The following is a 22,683-nucleotide window of genomic DNA, read 5'->3' as shown; positions in this document are numbered from 1 at the left end:
ACGTAGCTATTAACAACATAACACCAATATCCTCCAGAAGACAACCAGGAATTATATGAAATATTTTTTGTAATTTTGTAAGAAAGTAAGTCTCTTTATGACAGATACATTTTAATGACATTTAGCTCAAAAGAAAAGTGTATGAAAATATTATACTACTCAATTTCAGATCCTCTGGAAATTTGGTTTGTAGTTTTCTTGCTCTTTTTGTTTTATTTTATTTTTAGGAACACTACTAAGGCTTGGAGGTTTTATAAAATAAATCAAAAATTCGGTCCAAGCTTGTTCCGCATTATAAAGCAGGAAGTTATTCTGCATTATTTCTTTGCTTTTAGCTGCAGTCTGGAATGAACTGGGACTATGTTTTTGTAGGGTTCCTGTTCACTGTACATTCCTGCAGTCACTAGGTTTTCCCCGAATGTTACTGAAGATGCAGGATATTTGTAAATTAGCTTAATATAGGAAAATGGTGTCATATCTACTGAATAAGAATTCATTTTATCTTTGTTTTAAAATTGAATTTAAATAAGTATGATCAACTTCAAGCTTTTCATATCCCAAGGTCTTCATATGAAAGTTCACCGCTATTTAGAAAAAAATGGAAATTAAACTGTGCCCTTGAATGAGTTTTATGCGCAACATCGTCTTTATTCTTTCCAGAGGTTTGTCTCTGGGTTGTGATGCCTTGCAGAGAGTCTCGCTTGCTTCCTGCAGCCCTGGTTAGTTAGGAGATAGAAACCGCGGCCCGTGAAGGCTTCTGAAGCAGTGTCCACAGCGAGGGAGATGGGGACGCAGTGCAGACACGAGGTGTGTTGGGTTGCTTCGCCGTGGAGAGATCCGTCGATCTGCAGCGGCGTCTTTGCCGGGTTGCTTAGGGAGGGGCACGCGGCAGAAACCTTTTGGAACGGGGGATTTATAAAGGAGACCTGTATCAAAATAGTGCAAAAGGAAACCAGTGTTTTCTTTTGGGATACCTTTGACTTGTACTGTCAGTTTTCAAAATGCACATTTAAAGCGATCTCTATATAAAGCTACTTGGAAGATAGGGATTTTTTTTTTTTAATGAAATCATTCTATAATAAAATATTTCAAGTATTGGCTAAGCTGTAAAGCTTAGGGCTGATAAACAAAGCATCTGAAGCCAAATGGCCCCTTAGCTAACCCCAATTAAAATAAAGATTTCATTGCGCTCTGTCCTGACAGAGAGGGAACATATTGTTGCCTTTAAGGGAGTTTGGTTTAGTTAATGAAATAATTTATTTCATTTTTTTCAAGTACCGAACCTAATTAAATAAGTTTCAACTTGACTTGTAGTTGAGGACATTTTAACTCCTTAAAGGTTACTTTTGTGTCCAAGTGTAGCTCTCTTTTGGTATAATTTCTGATGCAGTATTTAGTTTTCTGTGATTTTTATAATATAAAATTTTGTAGTAAATCTTGTGTGAGTAACCATATGCCTGTTCTCTACATATATATATGTACACACACACACATATATATATGCTTAGTCCTGTTGTTCAATGAAAATCAAAGATATATCAGAGAAATATTTCCAGTGAAGCTCTCAATGCAGTAGTTAAAATCTGTATCTCTAGAACATTTTTCTTAGAGAGGATTAATGGTGAAAATGAAAGTAATTTCTAAGGATTACAAATGTAATTAGTTTACCTTCCTTCAGGATCTGTCTGTACTTGTATGGGTAAAGTTCATCCTGCATTTGTCAACTAATAATATATTATACATTCTCCACCGAAAGTATAGGAAGGATACAGAACAGCTTATCTAAAGATGCTTTCTTTTTACGTATACAAGCGTTTTATGCTCAACACTTGAAGGCACTTAGAGTGGGAATGCTGTCATTTAACTTAGGGCCTTGCCAAAATTTAAAAAATGTTAAACGGCTGCTGAGTCTCTTGTAATAAATTCATATAGGACAAATTATATTCTCTACTGAATGATAGCGAGTATTGCTATTTTGGTTATCTTGTCTATACTGTGTCAGTGTAATAGCTATAATTAAAAGCCTGTGACCAGTATTATTCAGAAAATAGTAGGGTTTAAATTAGTTGTTACAGAAGCCAAATCCAAGTAAGGAAGTTGATGCTTAAGGTAAATCATTTTTAGTCATAACAGATATTTAAATATCTCTACCCAAAAGTAGCTGTTAAATTATAAATACTTTCTGTATTGGAATAATGACTTTCCAGTTAGTAGGGAGGACTTTTTAATCAAAATTTTAAAAACATACATATGTCGCATCTCATGATTTGTGGGTTTTAAGCATAATGTTATGGAATCTGTATACTCTTACCAAATGTCATTTAATCATGCATTCTCCTTTGCATTCCAGCTTTCCTAAAATGAGTTTCCAGCATGAGCAAAGAAACAATCTCCTATAAAAAGGAGTATTGATTTCCCTAAGTCAAAGTCCTGCCCAAGGCTTTTGGCTGCTTTTGCTTCAGATGTTTGGTGTGACGCAGGATTTGATTGTTACCTCCAACTATGGAGATAAATGATATTCAAAGAATTTCTGCCTGTGTGAGGAAATAAGTAAGTTTTATTTACAGATAATTCGCTGGATATTTAATGGTTTTGGGAGTTTGCAGGGGCTTTTCAGATGGAAAAGATTATTCTTTTATGTAGGTATGAACATGAGTGAAATTAAAGAATAGATCCTATTGAAGTCCTAAAAATCTCTTATTTGTTTAACATATTTGCAGATCTTGATATAATTTCTAGATATTAACTCTAAACTCAAATGCAGTCCTGTTCATTATAATTAAGAAGTGTTTCAGAAATCTTGAAAATAGTTGTCAAACATTACCAAAAATAAAGCCTCGCATCTAGCCAGAGTTCTAGACATCATAACTCTGCCCTAAAGCTAAGTCTCCCGTCCATTATCCTGTCATAGCTTATTGTACTCAATTTTAGTTAAATTTTAATAGCAGTTTTGCAGTCATAACTGACATGAAAGTTCTCCAAAGACTATTTTACCCACAGGATATTTCCCATACATGTTTGTTTGTTTGTTTATTTGTTGTTTTCAATCTTGTCCAAATTCTGTTCTTTGGAAAAGTCTTTGGTAATGGAGAACTTGAAACCTAAAATGGAGAAAAAGATGTAGTGACTTAGCTGGCAAGTATCAGTTTGCAACCAGAAGAAATCAATTGCATTTTGTGTTGTTGGGGACATTGCCTTCAAATGGTCATGTAAGAAGTTTTGCAAACTGACACACTTGATAAGGATCTTGGGTTTTATTTGGTTTTACTTATGCTGCATGTAGTGTATACACTGAGGTATCCTACATGTAGGGTTCAATATACAGATGCTAAATCTTTAAAAACTACTTTTGCAATGCTGCAACCTACAGTTCTTGCTTTTCTACCTTTCAAGTTGATGTGTTCACAAATGTTGTGCCCAGCTTTTACTGTGATATCCCAGAGTTTAATGTCACCTTTTATGCTTTAAAAAAAAATCAAAGTAATGCAGGAACATCAGTCCTTATTGTTGTATAGGAAGCCCTGTAATATTAATTGGCTGTCAAATCCCTAAGAAATAATGGATTAATGTGCTTGATCGTAATGCCCTGTTCAGAAGCTGAAGTTTGCTGATGTCCCCAGCCTCTCTATTTAACGCAATTACAGCTATGCATTCAGGACATTTCAGTGGATTGCATTTCATTAATATGATTTGAGCAGACAATACTAAGCTGCTGTTGGGCCTCTCTGACAGCTAATTACTAAAATGAAGTGTGTACATGGCTAAGAAACAATGGAGCACTTGTCAGGAACATTAAAACAATGCAGAAATAGTGCCAAATCCTGGAATCGCTCCTCCGTACTGTTTTTCTTGGGTATACAGACGAACTTTGGGCCATATATAGCAATGGTGGTGAGTTAGACATTGAAGAAACAAAGTTTGTTACCGCTGACTAAAATGCATTATAGTTCTATTTTCCCCTTTTCTCTGTTTAATCTGGACACTTGTACTTACTGAACCCAAATGCTAAACCCACCTACTCTTTCCTCATTTTTGCACATATTCCCCATAAAATGTTATTTGAATACTGGAGATAGTGTGAATGTCTGACAATTTTATAGCATTATTTACAGGAAAAAGGGTCACGGGCAATATGAACAAGGTGAATAGGAGCAGACTTTTCATTGTCTCGTCCAGTACAAAGAATCAGACAGCAAAGGTTTGGAGCAAACAGAAGGGAGCTATTCTGTGTGCAGTAGGCAGTAAACTTGTGGAGCACCGTGTCAGATGTCCCTGGGGAGTTCCCCCCAGCTCTAGGGGAGTTCGGACAGATATGTGGAAGAGAGCTCTGCTGGGGTTTACTTAATCCGCAAGCAACAGCATCTTCAAAAAATTCCGTGAGCTGAAAATCTCAGTGCAGTAAAAATAGTGAGGGCAGAAGTAATATTCAGGCTTTCCACCTTCCTGCTCCTTCCTAAGCATCTGCTATGGGTACATTGGAGACAGGACAGCAGGATAGATGGACCTTTCTTCTGATCCATTATGGGCCATGTGTTCTAAAAATACTGTTTTCTACTGTTCTCATGTCATTTTTGTTTGCTGCTTTATGCCATATTTGATTTTCAACCACTAGAAATGGTGTTGCTAGAGAATTATATTACTTGTCGTAAAAAAAAGTAAAAAGGAAAAAGCAAGAAATTGTTTCATCTCTGAGCGGACAAGGCTTTCCCATCCCATCTCTACTTCAGGCTTTCTGAGGTTTTTTGGTAACAGTTTTGCTTCAGAAGACATGACATTTCTGTTTAAGAAACTGTGCTGCACCTCGGATATTGGGAACGTTATATAGTGTCTGAAAACTATTTTTGTGCATGTGTCAGTAGAAAAAGCTAAAACCACAGTGTATTTATTAGTGGGGAAGGGGGCTTGTCTCAAGGCCTCTGTAAAAATCTGTATTACCCAGTGTATTTTTGTCTTTATGATATGTGTGCCAAATTATTCAAAATAATTTGATGTTGGCTACAAGACATTTTTATCAGCCAATTCAGTTGACTTCTATATTGTTATGAAAGTTATTATTGGAGGTTTTTTCTATAGATGGTAAGAGGAGTCACAAATTACCAGTGTCAGTTGCATTGATCTGTGCTTCCATATACCTGAATATAAAGAGAGCCATTGTCACCTGTGAGCAGCTCACATTATTTAATCTGTGCAGTTCAAAGACCACAGGTGACATGGGGAAAATGGAGTTCCTGTTAAATACACTCCAGCCTTCATGACCTCAGTGATGCTTGCTAGTCTTTCTGCTTTTGCATGGCATATTTCTTTTTAATCTTTAAACATTTCAGATAGTGAACAGAAATTGAGGAAATGCAGTTGATTTTTGTACTCCAGTGGCAATTAAGCTGGCCAAATATGCTGCTATAATCACATTTGCAATCAGATGACCTGTACAGCTTAGTTTCTTGGACAGTGTGAAAACACACTTTTTTAAATGCACAGCTTTTAATGATAACTCCAGAGTTATAACTGATGTGCCTAAGAGATTTTGCTTTAATACTCAGTCATGAGTAATTCAGGGACCTACAAAGGTAAGTTACCTCAAGCATATTCAATAAATATAATAGATATGACAACATGTAATACAGGTCTTTGGCACACAATATAATGGTTATGACCCCAGTGATTTAATGGGTATTGTTATGATGTTTAGCACTTTATTATATATAGATATAAAATATATATATATATTATATATATATATAAAATATTATATATATATTATACTTTGTTTCAGTTATATGTAAATGTTTCAAGATCCTCCTCAAGGAGTATTCCTTACGATTTTCTTCTTATTTGCAGGTTTTCTGTTATTGGGTACTTTTTAAAGTTTCTCTGTGTCCAGTACATCAGACCAGGCAATTTGTATGCCTGCCATAGTAAAGATGGGAAGATACACAAATTATTGGTAGCATTTAAGTGGATACCAAAACGCCTGCATTCTTAAGTTTAGAACATCAACTGTTTGTCTAGAGTTGGTTCTCAGCATCAAGAAGTAAGTGAAAATGAATAATACTTTCAGTGCGTGGTACAGGCTGCTGATAGTAAGCTGTGAGGCAGCCGGGATTTTAAAGGGATGCTGTGAGAGTGGGAGGCTTGAAGCGTTCCTGAATACTGAGTAAGACACGCTAGCAAGAAGCATGGACTTTTGATTGCCATTGTACGCTACAATGTGATACTATAGTTTTCTAATGTACATACTGTAGCAAAGATTATATTGGCAATAATATTCATCCTATATCTGCTATAGACTGAAAGATTCTAAGAAAATTTTTACTTAAATTAAAAAAAACAAAATACCAGAACTGGAAACAATAACGATTTGGCAAAATCTTTTTTGTTGATACTTCGAAGTCATATCAGCTTTGTAGAGAGAGTAGATGGAGACACTCAGCCACAGCAATTTCAAATAACAAGAGGCTCAAATGTATGCAGTTTCATTGAGCATTTTCATTTATAAATTAATGTAAATTATTGTAATTCTGTATATAACACACAGAAGTGGAAATAATAAAGTGGGTACCAGCAACTTCATGGAAACTCCTAAAAAAAATTACTACAAGCCATAGCATCAGGCAGTAAAATAATTGCAGTAGAAAAATACTCTACTATTCTTGACTTTGAATTGTGTCTAAAAATTTTTGATTTTTGAAAGCTGACTCAACTGGAGAAAAAAGGACAGTAGTAGATTACCAATAGAGTCTGGTTCTGCCTGATCAGCTCAAAAGGTCTTGTTGAGGTTGTGAAATAGTTTGCCATCCTTGCAACTCATTTTACAGAACAAGTTCCAGACTGACTCTGCCTTCATGTATTCTCTCTCCATGGAAATTATGTCCTTTTTCTCATTCTGAATTAGATGAGTACAATGAAATCTGTATTTTACATATTTATTAACAAGGCTTTCCTCCCGGTGGTATTGTAACTATCTTCACTGCTTTATGCAAAGAAATTACAGGGAGAATTCACAAACCTTTAGGAGGTATTTGTGATCACTCCTTTTCAAGCATTATTGCTCATATCTGTATTCCTCTTGCATGTTGCTCCACCAGTCATCATTTACTGGCTTTCTGTCCATACACTATCGATGGCATTGTTTCTTTTAATTCTGAAATGAAGGACATAGACCTCAGGTCAAGTTCAGACCTCCTTGGATATTTGTTGCTAGAAAACTGATATGATTGAAGAAATGATGCCTAGCTCACTGTCTGGCATGTGCTGGGTTAAGGGAATTTTTAGCCTCACCAAAAAGTATTTGGTCAGGTACTCAGGTGTTGGAAATTTTCTTAGCAACATCAGTCACCTAGGAACATGATCATCTGCTGTTCTGGGGTAGAGATTACAGAGCTTAATGATTAGCTACTATAAGCTGCAGCTGATGCCAGACTCTACCCCCTTTACACCTAATTAGCCTCATTAATGAGCTCTTCTGCTCTCCGCAGAGAGGGCTTCCTCCTCGGAATAGGAGGCAAGAATACCTCACCCAGGTAGATGTGTTGAAACCTTTAATTATTGCCCACACCTGCAAAGCCTTGTGGCTCTGTCAGTGTTGTTGCTTAGCTGAAATTGTGCTTATTTACAGTGACCATGCTGCAAAGTATTAACTCTTTAACACCTTAGGAATTGTTTTTAAGTTTGGAAGTATTTATATAGGGTAAAAATCTAAGCACCCAAAGATTTTACACTGAATAAAGTTGCATATGTTATGTGTGAGGGTTTTTTGTATGTGGCAACAATGTTTTTATAAGTATATGAGTATTTTGTTTAACAACACAAAATGAGTCAAAATCACTTAATCAGCTCAAAAGGCAGCGTAAGTCCATGCTGATTCTAGTTTTTAACAGGAATAGTTCAAAATTAAATGTTTTCAATGCAAATAGTTGGTTGATTATTTAGTAACATTTTTCATAGTAGCCAGTTGTCCTGAATTTTCAGCTTGAAAATGTCTGCTGTGAACATATGTAGCATCCACCATGTAGGTACTCTGTGGCAGAGCAAAGACTGTAATCCAGTTCTGCAGAGTAGTATCCAGTGTCCTTAAGGATGAAACGGGTAGGTGGCGAGTGTTTTCTTTTACTGCTGTTTCACGCTTATTCACTTGGCTTGCCCGGCTTCTAGCTCATCGTTGCAGGAGCCCTTCAGTCAGGTGAAGCTGGCGTGAGAAAACCTTGGACTATAAAATGCTTGGTGCCTACAGAGCCTGGAGACGCCTGTAAGGACAAACTGTGGTTCTTAGTGAGTTTGAGCCATGGCTTTTTTTTTTCTTTTCCCCCTCTTCCCCCCACCCAGCAATTCATCTTGTAAACTGTTTAGCGGATCGGGTGCCTCCTGCAAAGCATGTTCAGTGCCTTTGCCCAGAGCCTGTAGAGTGATAGAGCTTCTCAGCCAAAGCTGCGAGATTGTTATATGTTAGTCAACTTTGTTCACCCTAAGGATATTCGTAGCAGAATGCTGAGTAAATTTGAACTAAAACATTAAAAGAGTAAGTATCAGAAGAAATGAAAAAGAAATCTGGAATAAAAGCATCAACTCATAGAGTTGAAAGAATACCAAGAAACTGAAAATAGGGCCTTTACTTCGAGGCGTTAGGTCACCTTAATCATCATAATTAGCTCTGCTTATGAACATGTAGACCAAGTTTTGTTTTACTTTATTAATAACTGGCACAGCATCAGGCCTCACCAGCCAGGCATGTACTACTGCACTGTGTGAGTCACAGAGATTCTTACATGCTTTTTCATGAATGCAATTTGCGTTAAGTGCCAAAATAAAGCATCAAAATGCAAATATTTGAATAATGTTTTGTCAATTGCTAATGCTTTTTATTACTCTCGCATAAAGGAGATTGCATCCTGTGCAGTCGTCTGACTGAAATCTTGGCAGGTTTCGTTCCGTTTCCTAGGTGTGGAAACCTGAGGTTCCAGGGCAGAGAGAACGGCTTTTACAAGAGAAAAAATTATCATTGAGGGCATGTGGGTCTGGTGGGGAGCAGACTTGGCATTTTTGGCCCAGCGAATAGCTGCCCATCTGTTCTCTGTCAGAATATGTTAGAAGTGCATCTGGATTCGTGCCCCAGAGTTTCAGCTCGGAGCTGGTCATGTGCCTGTCTCCACGACAACTCGAGGAGCGCGTAAACTGCTGTGCTCCGAGCCAGATGCTTCGCCGCACATGTGGTCTAATTAGATGGCAGTTTTTCCCCTCGCTAAAGAGTTCAGAAATTTTGCAAGGTTTCCATGTCAAAAATGTGTAGCTGGTTTAATGGGAGTTGGGAGGAGTCATGTGGCCAAACACTAAATAATTACGCTTGCTGCAAAGCTCTGCTTTGGGGTGAATGTGAGCTCCAGGGCTGCCGTAATGCAGAGCAAATCCCCTTCCGTTCCTTCGGCATGGCTTGAGCAAAGAGCAGTGAACCTGGGGGGAAGTGGTGAAAGGAAAAATCTGTTTTCCCCCACACACTGGATGCCACTTTCTCTTTATGAATATTTCAGGAAAGAATTGGGGGACTGAGACAGATTACATATCTTGCAATAAATGCTTACAGTACACATCATCTCACTTGGCTTTTTTTTTTTTTCCCCTAGTATTTGAATAAAAACTGCAGGAAGTGAGATGCTGCAGGATCTTAAACCGTAAGACACAGAAAGGGTTTCATTTGGTGCAAATGATCAAGGAGCTCTGTCAAAAGTAATTGGAAAGTAGCACAGTGTTTTTGCATTTATGCTAATGTGTGTGGTTTTTTTTTTTTTCTCTCTAAGTCTGTCTTGCCTTCTCACATGATAAAATCTGAGCCTCTTTCTGACAAAGAGTGAATAAATGGTGAAAGAAAAATGAGGCATTCTTCATTTAAAAAGGGAAATGCTTTACTATTTTCTTTCCCACCTATAAGAAGAAGCATCTGGAGCTGTTACAGGCTTGATATGTTGGTTCTTTCCCAAGAGCTATTGGGACAGACATCGCACACTCGGTGAGGAGCAGTACAGAGGCAAGTGTCTTTGGTCTGGCAGGGCCTAGGTTCCAGTTGTTCCCATGTATGGATGCTTTTGCATCATTAAGAGTCCAGTGACATAAACTATCGAGTTATAATCCCGTATGTGTAGTAAATAACCATAGCAAGCATATGTACATGTGCATAAATATAATTAATCATTGACCACTTAGGTTTCCCCAGAGACCATTACATGACTAGAAGAGAAAGGAGTGAAACCTTTTTCCAGTGCTCTTACACCAGTGCCTTTGATTGCCCCTCTCGGGGGGAAGGATGGATTCCTTTTCTGCAGTGACTTCTTTTCTAGCTGTGTTTTTTTCATGGGAATGGCAACCCACTGCATACTCAGTCTGTAGAGTTTTCATGTCTGCTTTCTGATGAGGCTTCTGCACCAAATTTGGTGCAGTGCAGCATAGCATGATGACAAATCAAACTTCAGTGAGTTCTGCTATAACAATAATAGCATTTACATTGATGTGTATTATATGGAGGAGGTGGCATTGCATATTGTGTTATCTTACATGTTTGTGCATTAGTATGTGTACCAGCAACTGGATGTCCATAATGAAGTGCAAATTTAAAGAAGTTCTATTCCATTATATCCATTTTATTTACAGAGTTTTTTTTTGTTTCTGAACTAAAAGAGTGGGGTTCTCATGTCCTACCTTTATGACTAAAGCTTCTTCTTCATATTGCTTTACAGAAGTTAGCAACAGTTCATTCTCCTGCTGCATGTGTATTAGCTGTGTGTTAAGATATTTTCACCCTCAGAGAACAGCCTTTCTAGTCAATGTGGGTTTTGGGATCATCATACAAAGGAGTCATATGCATCAAGCACAAAAACGTATTTTCAATCAATTGCACTTTGCTTTCTTTGTGCAATTAGATAAATTAACATTGGGTGGTTTTCATCACAGATTATTTTCTTTGAGTATTTCAAATACTGATGACAAATACTGTTCTTCCAACAGTTGGCACAGTTTTTCCCCATAATTTGTTCACATTTATGAACTAACTGCATTTCTGAAACCTCGCAGTTTTGTTTTCAGGAGTATGGTCATATGTTTCAGGAGGAGTATGAGCAGGGTGTGATCATGTCTGAGTTCCTGGATGAACTAACAGGAGATTATGGAGAGATTTTGGCTCTCTTCACTCTTAACGTTGTTGTTGTTGTTGTTGTTGTTGTTGTTGTTGTTGTTGTTGTTGTTGTTAGCTGGATCTGAAGCTCATCCTCAGCTTCTTGTAATTAGTTGTACATTTTATATCTACTGGAACTAGATGTAAAGCAAGTGCATTTTAGTGTGATAGGAGAAGACTGGGTTTTAGACTTTATTGGGTGACTTCTTGAAGCTTCATTGATTTGGATGAGTTTTGGTTATTTACATGTATCTAAGAAAGCAAAATATTATCGTTTGTGACCTCTGGGCTTACTGGTCATCTCTAAATTTTGGCCAGTCATTTATCATTTGTGTAGACATTGCTTTTTTATCTTGTTTTAACAAAATATTTTGATACATTCTTTTGAATTTTAATAAATGAAACAAAAAAAGCTCTTCATTTATGTCATATAGGAAATACTTCGTGTAGATGGTATTTTCAAGCACACTTTTGTATTTTGTCGTAGAAGAAAATAACTCACGTAAAGAATTGCTCTATAATTTTTCTCCTTTTTTGTATTGTCACTAATGTTCCACAATAGTTAAAATAGAAAAAGGCCTTTTTATTATAGGGAATTTGAATTGGTAGCTGCTTTGCATGCAGAACATACTAGCTTCAATGGGAGTATTGCTCATGGAATGATTGCAGAACTAGGCCCTGAAATTACCTTACCAGCTAATGATAAAATCACATGCAGGCCACAGGGGTTTTTGTGGAATAAATATAAGAGTGGAACAATATACAGTACACATTATACCAGTAATTTAAAGCACATTCAGGACAAAGAGAGAGTTCCTGGTGCAGGCAGCATCATAGAGATTTGCTGTATCTGATAAAGATTAGGTTTCTTGGCTCATAATACCATACTATTACTTTTCTTTTGTTAGTCTTTCAACACCTACACTCATGCATTGACACAGTATCAAGTAGGAAGAGGAAGAATAGCCTTGTATTTAAGGTACTGAACAGGGATTAAAGAAATTTCGGTTCTTTTCCCTGGCTCTGCCAGAGACTTTTGTGACCGTGTACAAGTTACTTATTATTTTCCTGCCTCTATTCTTGATCTGTGAAATGGTGATTCCCCCCCGCCCCCCAACAGGAACGCTTTACTGCCGCTTCCTTGCGCTTTATCTTCCCGGTTTGTTGCCTGAGTTCCAGAGGCACGAGGCGCTTAGAGCTAAAGGACGGCAGGCTGAGACAGGTGATGCAGAAATCAGGGCAGGCAATGGGCTTGAATAGCCATGTAAACACTTGGAAAGTAGCTTGCTCTGTTACACTCAAGTAGTTTCATAATTTGTAAATACGAGTATGCGTCATTGTACTTTGGCCCAAGAGGAAAACGCTAAGTGACCTAATAAAGTAAAAGGGGCTGAAGGGAGAAGCAAAAACACTGCTGTGTGATTTAATTTTTTTCCAGTTACTCATTTTCCTATTAGTTTTATCTTGGTTTTTAAGTTGTTTTTGTGCAAATTTTGGTAGATCCTTTAATGGTGTTGGTTGTTACTGTCTGAAATAATATATAATGGCGTGTTGTTGTTGAGCTGCTGGTTATATCACATCTGAATTGGTTTTCATACAAGGTTTTAATGCAAACAAATCTTATTTCATATTCTTTCTACAAAAGTTTCATAGTAATTTTAATCTGCCTAAAACAGATTTTTGATCTTAAGACATTTTGGATGTTTGTAGAGTTGATCACAGCTTAATAATGCAGTGTATTATTAAAGGCATAAAAGAAGCACTGTTGACCGCAGGCTTCTAATGACAGAGACAAGATTTTGGTGAAGATTGAGTGTCTGCGTATTGTATTTTAACATTTAAAATTGAATTATGCATTTAAATGTGCTTCATCCTAACGGCCTGCTGGTAAATGATAATGATGTCTTCAATAGTTGTAGGAAACAGATATATGTCCTTTTTGAGGCTTCTTTACTTTTATTTGCATTTTGGTCAAGAATATGTTTGTTGATATGGAGCTGCTTTTTTCCGCAGTCTAACGTGTAGCTCCAGTTGGTATCTAGGTACTCTTTACAAAGGGAATTATGTGACAATTTTGAGGATGCTTACAAGGTAAAATTTTGAAATTCATTAACTTTCAATATCTGCATGAGAAAACTAGGTTACTGCCACTTTTCAAAAGGACGTGTTTGTCTTTGTCATGTAAGCACTAAAAACAAGAAGATTAACCTCTGTTTTCTTACGAGTTTTTCTTACTTTCTTTTGTTGCTGTGAAGCGAGTTCTACTTCTTTGTAGTATAATCAGAATAAAACTTCAGTGACTCTTTGTTCACTTCCGTCCAAGTTGGGAGCTTGGGAAGGCGTGTTGTTTAAGCTTTGTGTGCTGCAGAACCTGTCTGTCTTGCAACCCTACATGATTTAGCTCTCAAGGAATGATTTTAACAGAAGTTCCCAAACTCTTGTATTGGTAATGCCCATGTAGCTAAATGCAGCTTGTCGTACGTGTTTATAGCCAGGATCTGCTGCATAGGTACAAGCTAAGTTTTGACATGCCACATTTTGAAGTGGGTGTTTTTATGTCATTAAGTGTTATGATTGGTGTCAGTGCTTGAATAACTTGCATTGTTTTCCATTTTGTTTGTCCTTTAGTGAGGCTATTCCAGATTATTACAGGAGTTATCAGATCACATGCATAAGAATGACAGCTGTAAATCTTATAAAGAGAATCTCTTGACATTTGAGTATATCTACCAAGGATTAAATACTCTGGTGAGGAGCATGATAAAAAATCCTGATTTGGACTGATAATGGAAGTGGGCATTTACATAAGACACAGTAAGTGATAGGGCAGTACATTGGTATATTTACCAGTCTGCATTGGTAAATATATATGTTTGAAATACTTTTCAAGGTTACACCTTTTGCATTGAAATAATTTGTGTAGTTTCTGTTAGCTCCTAATTCATCAGAACTGGTAAACTGGTCTCTCTTTGAACAGTTAGTTTGCTTTACAAGAAGTGTGATCAAATCTCTGAGCACGTGATTTCTTTGTTCCTGAGCAGCATCTTGAAATGCTAATAAAGCTATGCTATCATTTGCTTAATATAGAGTATTTGWTCTATGCTTTCTTGATTCCATTATGACTGAGGCAGATGCAAAGAGCTCTCTTGTGCTGAACGTATGTACTAGTTACGGGGAGGTTATTTGTCGTTGCAAATGCAAGCTGAATGAGCCAATGTCCTATCAAGTGTCTGCCACCAATTTCCAATTTTCTTTATGGAATCCTGCTGGCTGACTGATCATCCTTCTTCAGCTGTGATGAGCTAATCTTTCCTTGACATTGTAATCACAGTTCTGGAAAGGTCTGCAGAGGAGTTGTTTGCCTTTGGTTGCTGTTGTATCTGAGGTTGACACATACATCCAGATCAGTAAGATCATTCTCATATCTTAGTTTCATTATAATTCTGGATGGAATTATGGATGATGGTTCCTAGGATATCACTACAAGCTTTACTTTATGCTTTGCAATGTAATCAATTTTTGTAAAGGCCACAGTTATTTGCAACATCTAGGTAGTAATAAAACAGTGATATATGAATCTCTTACATGTCATTGTTCTTGCTGTATATTTGGGTTTTTGCTGCATTGTATACTGGCACTAGACTTGCAGCTTGTAGACTGTCAGATCATCATCCTGTTCTGCGCCTTTAAATTCCACCCACATTTTTTCATTTCATGACTAGTTTACAGAGCAGCTCTAATGGCTTGTGTGTTTATTAAAGAGGCTTTGAAAGAGCACCTACACAGTTTAAAGGCATGCATACAGCAGCACAAAATTCATTACCCTGCACCACATGCTGACCATGATAATACAGGCGAGATTACATACATCTTCCATGGCATAACTTTTAGGATTGTCTAAACAAAGTCTTCAGGGTATTTTTTGTTTTTTTACCCTGGAATCAGGTTCTGTGAAACCTTTACTTGTGCGAGAGACTCTCACTGCTGACCTAATTCAAACCCTGTCTTCATTGTTTTATTGTTTTTTACAGCAGCCACATGATGGCTTTAATGCCCCACTATCCTGATGCACTCTTATGTGTTTCCTCTCTTGCAAGAGTGGAAATACTTGGACTTCCATGAGTTATCTTAGCACCTGTGGGTCTTTCCAGAAGTATCACTAGTGTTTGCCCTTCTCCTCTCCTCCAAGACCTTCTTTCATCTGTGCTGTCTTCTCTGTCTCTGTCCCCCGTACTTTTAGTCCTTTATATTCACTGTGAAAGTTGTTGCCATAACCAGCCCGCTGGCCACTCCCCTGGGATGCTAGATCAGCCAAAGCAGATTATGGTACTTCTTTCACTGGCAATAACTGTCTGCACAAGTTTCTGTAGATTCTTCCAAAAGAAAAGTATTTTTTGCTGAGGAAAATTGATTTCCCCAGAAGATGGGGAAGCATCGTGGAATTTTTGTACAGCATAGCTAATCATAATAAGTCTTTATCGTTCAATGTGCTCTGTGGATTTTTAAGATATAACAGCAGGTTTCATGAAACTCTTTAACAGTATGAAATAAATCCTAGACTCTCCTTTCCTTTTGCACTTGCTGCTTTAGATAGGTATTAAACATTATTTTAGAATGTAACAGAATTCCAATTTAAATTGGCCAGCAACAGATCGGGTGTGGGCTGAAACTTTTCAGCTTTTTAAGGGGTCATGAGATAGCGGCACTGCCCTAATGAACTTCATTATGCCGTAGGAATATAAAATATTCATATAAAGGGAGATTTGCAAAACCATAAAGGAAAGGCACCTATTTTTTCAATGCATCTGGGAATTTTAAGTCCTAGTCTTGTATTTTAAAGTTTCTTCTCCTGTGTTAATATTACAAACTAAATTTCTTTGAAATGTGTGTATTTTTGTATTTATAAAATAATTTTGGGGTCCAGATTTGAAATATATATGTACTATCCAATATTACAAATCAAATCAGATTCCTCATAAGATTAGAGTGTGCACAGATTTAGGGTATTTGCAATGCCATATCTTAGCTTTCATTATGGTTTTATAGTTGGCAAGGACAATAATGGATATTTAAGCTGTTGATGAATCAAGGTCTAAATTCTAACTGTTGGAAACAGAAAGTTTAGGAATCAATGAGTTTATTAGGACAAGTCATTATAATTGTTTTACATGTGAGCAAGACTATTCATTTTTCAAAACATCTGCAGTTCTTAGCATGTCTCTTCTTGTACAGTGTCATCTGTCAGTAAAAGCAGAGCTGATTAGCTTTATAATTTACACTTAACTAAATCTGTCAAGAAAATGGTCTTATAGTCCATCTTGTCTTTTTGTAATGAAGCTGTGGATGGGGTTAAGAAACAGTGTGTTCACCCTCCTGGAGGTCATGGAGGATAGAAGCTACTAATGCATTCTAAGCTGGAAAGCTCACGCTTGACCTTGATGATTAAAGTTTTTCTTTCCATCCAGCAGCAGTTGAGCCTGAATTGGCTCTTAAGAAGTCAAAAGGTCTAATCAACCTAATGAACAAACTCAATCATTAGTACTTTGAGGGAGGAAGTGTTTTAACACTGTAATAATACCGGGCTCTGCCGGCTGCCATGCGTGCGTTGATAGGAACGGTGTGTCAGTTCGGTGTATGGGGAGAAGCTGGTGTCATTGCGCTGGCTGTAGAGCAGAGCACAGTGAGGTTGTGCTTGGCAGAGGACGGTTCTTTCCAAATGCTCCTAACCCTCCCTGGCCACAGGAGAGATTTTAGAGTCGCATGGATTATACGAAGGGCTGCTTGTTCTCTTTTAAAACATTTTGTAAGTAAGGATTAAATGAAACCTGAACCTTCCTCTGGTGAACTTTTTCTCTGGTCATATACTGAATCTACACTTTTCTTCATGGATTACTCTATGTTCTTTTCACACTCCACGTTGTATCTATGCCACCCACAAATATTTTTCAGACAGCCTTTATCACGTTGTGAAAGCTGAATTTGATGGGAAAGTCTTTTTCACACAGGTCGGATAGACTTTAAATCCTGTTGTTTATCATTCTGTTGTCTGGGCCCATTTGGAAAGTGTCTGCAGCTACAGTTTCTGTAGTAACAAATGAATTTGCAATTTCCTAAGCTTTTCTTCTGTTACTGATTCCGGTGTTCTCCAGTGTCCTGACCTTTAATTCCTGGTGCCTGAGAGAGAGTTTAAACAAATCTCAAGTGGGATGGCAATAGTTGAGTATAATGTATAAAGTTCTTGCATGAGGAGTTGCTATTAGTCCCAATTGTCAGTCCCATCTCAAAATCAACTAATGGATTTTTCTACTTGCCAAATTACCTCTTGCTTGAGGTCTTCTTTTGACACTTCCAGCTCAGGCAGCAGTCCAGTTCTGTCGCTCTTTCCCATCTACCAACGTGAGTACTGGATCAGTTGTTAATCATTCAGGTATATTAAAACCTTTCAGACACTTCATGCCTTGACTTTTGAGACAGAGCCTTTGTCAGAGCAGTAGTCAGTGCGTATTGTAGAAACTATGTCACCATCGTCTTGTGTGCCTACCAGGCAGACCTTCTTTCCAAACATTTTTCCTTTGGTTATTTTGAAAGGAGGTATCTTATTATACTTTACTCTGGCAAGAGCAAGCCACAGAAGTATGAGCACATTTCTTGCCCATAAATGTTATATTGATTGTATTGTTCTCCAGACCTGCTAGAGTCAATCACTGACAGATTATTACTGTTTAAAATTACATTAATTATCCTGGAACTGTAATCTGATGTTAGTTAGGAAACCTGCTTTCTTCTCCAAAATCAGCAAGATTGTCTGACCAGAGGAAAAGATGAAAGGGACTGTCCAAAAAGAGTGACTCCCTCCCTCTCTCTTTGGAAGAGAGCTACTCCATACTCATACACTTACAGCCACTTGCAGTTGGTTATTTTCCTCCCGTTAAGAGCAGGCCCTGACCTCTGGCGTTTGTTGACTCCTGGGATAAAAGTGAGGAACATGATACATCGCCTTGGTGATTCTGGTTGTCCAATTCATCGGGATCAAGAGAAATTTTCTTATTGTGCTCTGATTATTTGAAGATAGATAGGTCCTTCACTTTCCTCTTAAACTGAATGACAAACTGGTATATCTGCTTGCCCCATTTGGTTGCGGCAGTCGGGTCAGTTATGGCCAAGGACGGGTCATCAGCAGGAAGGGTCCGGTGTCGGGCTGATGAGCTTTGGTAGTACCAGACCTCAGCAGGAAATACAGCAGTGAGCAGTGGCTCCTAGGCGCAGGAAGAAGGGTGGATATCTGTGCATTTTAACAAATGTGGATGTCATCACAGTTTGCCCAGCACAGTTTTAAAAGATTTAGTGTCCCTTTACTATGTATTAGGTGTTAGAAGTCTGTCTGTGGAAATGTGGAAGCAATTTCCAGCATAAATTGGTGGGGAAAAAACAACGCGCTCAAGTAAGCTGTGGTATGTTTTTTCAAGCACAGTCTTTTTAGTGGTCCTGTCATCTTTTCATTAGACGACCAACAGTAAATCAGATTTTTAATCTAAAAGGCTTTCAGAATTGACATCATATCATGCTTTTAAAGTGAGTTCTTTAGGGCTTTTAGCTATCTAATGTGGATTCTATACTCTCAGAAGAAGAAAAGTCCAAATATATTTTAATGTGAGCACGAAAAAGCCCTCCATATTAATTACATATCAATATAATTTTATCGTACTTTTACTTTATTGTTTTTAATTCATTGTATTTACTTGCTATGCTGAGTATTTGTAGATTCAAGCATGGAGAAAATTTGCGCCCCTATGGCAGATGCACAGCAGCCTTCAGCATTAACATAACTCATTAAAATAAGATAAAAGTAGAGCTGCAAAACAATCTCTGTCTTTTGCCAACAAGCTTGCGAAAAAAGGGAAATTTCACTCAATTCAATATATGAAAGTGTAATCTTTCTGAACTGTGGCCAGAACACAGTAGAAATTACCGCCTTTGCGTGGGTTAACTCTCTGGGCCGGCTGCGGTAGATGGGATCTGACTGCACCAAATGCAGGTGATTGTGTGTTGTATTTTGGAGGCATTAAGTAAAATTACCTTTCTGGATGATGAAAGCTCCCTCACCAATATTAGCAAAATGTGCAGAAAGCAAATGTGTTCTATCTTGATGATAGGCAATTTCCCCCAGTTTCCGACTTGTTTCTAAGTGTCGTGATTAAAAGCAGCTCTGTCCCTTCTCATGCGCTCATGTGCTAACCTGAAGAAAACCTCTGCAGTTAACTTTTATAAAATGCCTGCTTTATTTATTTATTTATTTATCCATCTATATATCTATTTATTTATTTTGGAAGGTAAGTAGATAAAATGGAGGCCTGCTTATTCGAACAAAGCTTTTTCAGCGTGTCCTGCTCTGGCCTGTACAGGGTGAGCCGATCACCTTCTGCGAGGAGACGTTCGTGTCCCATCGCTCCACCGTCATGAGGCAGTTCCTGCAGAACGCCATCCAGCTCCAGCTCTTCAAGCAGGTACCGGCGCGCGGGCCGGCTCCGTCGCGGCCCCCCGGCCGGCCCCGAGGGCTCTTGCGGTGTTCCTCGAGCCGGCTCACCCGCAGCCAGCAGCACCCTCGTGGCAGCTTGCGCCCGGGCCCGGGCTCTGGGGATAAGGTGCTCGGTGCTCCAAGAGGTGTAGGGGGGTCCCCTCTCCCTTGCTCCCTCCCCACCCCCCAAAAAAACCCCTCCGTAATAAAATTTGTTGGTTTTGTTCGAAGCACAGTCAGGCCCAGTATATTTGCTGCATGCTGTTTACAGAAAGCATACTACTGCTAAACACAATATTACTACTTCAGGCAAGCTGAAAGCATATGTATATTTACAAACACATGCCCGCTTTTTTTTTTTTTAATGAAGAAGCATACCTTTTTGCACTGGTAAACATTTTGCTAGTGTTTTTGTTGTATTTTCATTCTACTTAGAGTCCTTTCCTACTAAGAACGTTGTGCTTATTGTAGCAAATGCAGAATAAAATCTTTTGAAAAGCCAAAGGATGGGATGGTTGGCGTGTTTACACTTTCTTTTAATGCTGATATTGTAGTTCATTGATGGCCGCCTGGATCTTCTTAACTCTGGAGAAGGCTTCAGTGATGTTTTTGAAGAAGAAATAAATATGGGAGAATATGCTGGTAAGAAATACAGTATTTTTAAGTAATTTCAGAGACTGTCCCTGACCTACTCTTTGGGGCCTGATTTGATGGGTCACTGTGATCACTCATCTAAATAAGTGAGGCAGCAATGATCCCTGTAGCTTGAAGTGTCTTAAATTTTTGTTCTTTCCTCTTTAAAGAACCTTAAGTAAAGTATTATAGCCTGAATAACGTCTATTTGGCCTTTGCAAAACCTCAGCTTTACCACTTGGCTAAAGTACAACTAAAAGAGCTCTTGCAATGCAGGATATTGAAAAAACCTTGGCTTTACCCAGAACCACCTGAAAATTTCTTTTAGCAAGCTTAAAAAAACCCCTCAATGTTCTCAAATGTCTGAAAAAGAACCCAGGGAGACTAGAAATCCTATTAGCAACTGGAAGAAAAATTGTAGGTATCTGGACAATTTTTAGTTATTTTGTTTCCATTAATGGAGTGTCCTGTTCTGTTTCTGTAGTATTCATGCTACTAGAATCACTAAGTGCTAATGCTTCACATTTCTAGCTTGTTTTCTGTTTGGTAGAGAGTTGCAGTTTTTTTGGGTTTTTTGTTTGTATTTTTTTTTTGATTCTCTCCAGGTAGTGACAAATTGTACCACCAGTGGCTCTCTACAGTAAGGGTAAGAACACAATATTTTTCCAACAAACATTCCAGTTCTTACTGGCCCATTGAACAGTTTTGTATCCCTGTTAACCTCTGTCCTCATGAACAAGACTAACCTCTCTCCTATAGTGTTTAGCTGTGGACAAGTTGAGTTTAGTTGCGAGAAACTAATGCACTCGTCAGATGAAGTAAAAAATAGAAGGAAAAATACTGAAAAAAATCACCATAGGAATATTGGACTGTATTTCTCATGTTTTTGAATCCTATTTTAATGTCTTGGAGACATCTAGAAATAGGTTCTTGTCGTTTTGGAAAATGACATGTTTTTTCTTCGCTTAATAATAACCTAATGGGAATCCAAGCCACATCGAAAAGGTCTTTATAAAGCTAAATGGTGTGAAGTGCTGAATGGGGGACAGCACTGTTTGGAATGATTTTTCTATTTAGTTTAGTACTCTAGTTGTATAAACTAAACATTTAAATAACTTAAGAGAACAAAACAATACTATAGTTGATAATTGGCACCTGATTTTAAAAGTCTCTTTTGATGCATAGAATATATTGTAATGTATCAAAGTAAAATAATTCTGGTTTATGGCTATGAATCACGGGGAAAGATTTTGTTGTTTTCTGGCAGAATTATCATCTGCAGCATTCCATTTGCCTTTTGTCCTGGTTATGAATAGATTTCCCTTACACACAAAGTTGAGCTCAATATTATCCTGATAGTTTTGAATTAAACATACTTTATAACAGTAATGCAAAAAATTTCCCCCCACATAGATAAATACACATATACACACGCATACACACACATGTGCATATATTTATATGTATATGTGTATGTTTAAATATATAGAATATATATTCACATACATGTAGGATGCCAAGTAATTTTAAAATAAGAGGAAAGGTGAATAGTTGAGAGTGAGTGTAAAAATCTATGTAATTACATTCAGCGGTTTATAATTTTTGTTTAAGATTAACAAGTAGTAAATCTTAAAATTGTGTCTAATTATGATATATCTAGAAATATAATTTTGTACTGAAATAAAATATTATAAAATTATTTAAGATTTTATTCCATGGATTTTACCCTTCTCCTTTGTTTATGAAATAAGGTACTATGCAGCAATAGTCAATGGTGTGTAGAAGATATATAAAACACCAACTAGACTAACAGATTGTTCTGTCTGACATATTACTGTGTTATATGACTTTTATGTTCACCACGTGAAATTTAGCTTTTCTAGAATTATGTTTATGACTGTAGTTATATTTCATTTTGGATCTATTTTTCCCTTAGTCTAGTATTTAGATCTTTAAAAAGGCAGCATGATTTTGATAATACTATTGTGGGATCATGGAAAGGAAAATGTGTTTACAAGTGGGATCTTACATCTTCAGAGTGAGTGTACAGGCTTTCCTGGAACTGAATTTTCTGCTCCAGATTTGATTATTTGGTAGGATACTTTAAAATATTTAGACTGTATTGCCATGTATGGGACACCCCTGAGGCTGAGTGGAACAGCCACAGAATACTGTTTCTGTGAGAGGACTGTAACACAAGGTATCTTGGTATTAGGGGAAACTGATATTTTTGTTGCGAAAACTGCTGTATTGAACAGAATTGGGGTTCCTATGGAAAAACAGTGAGAAAGATTAAATACGTTTTTGCTTAGGATTTTTTTTTTTAATTTACCGTTTTAATATTCAGATCTCCTTATAAGCGTAGTTAATTCTTTGTTAT

General features: G+C 37.5%; 1 protein-coding gene across 3 annotated transcripts in view; it reads left to right on the top strand.

Annotated features, from left to right (window-relative positions):
• DENND1A (DENN domain containing 1A) overlaps positions 1-22,683 on the top strand; it is a 229,151-nt gene that overhangs the window by 159,784 nt on the left and 46,684 nt on the right. For all 3 annotated transcript variants that reach the window (XM_026089971.1, XM_026089963.1, XM_026089953.1), the window contains exons 14-16: positions 19,558-19,659; positions 20,225-20,312; positions 20,909-20,949. In XM_026089971.1, the coding sequence (XP_025945756.1) occupies positions 19,558-19,659; positions 20,225-20,312; positions 20,909-20,949 (231 nt within the window). The remainder of the gene's footprint in view (positions 1-19,557; positions 19,660-20,224; positions 20,313-20,908; positions 20,950-22,683) is intronic.

The sequence above is a fragment of the Apteryx rowi genome, unplaced genomic scaffold (genome assembly GCF_003343035.1).
Source record: "Apteryx rowi isolate R43461 unplaced genomic scaffold, aptRow1 scaffold_120, whole genome shotgun sequence".
NCBI classification, from domain to species: Eukaryota; Metazoa; Chordata; class Aves; order Apterygiformes; family Apterygidae; genus Apteryx; species Apteryx rowi.
Note: the sequence above shows the minus strand (reverse complement) of the source record. Positions and strands in the feature narration are given on the sequence as shown.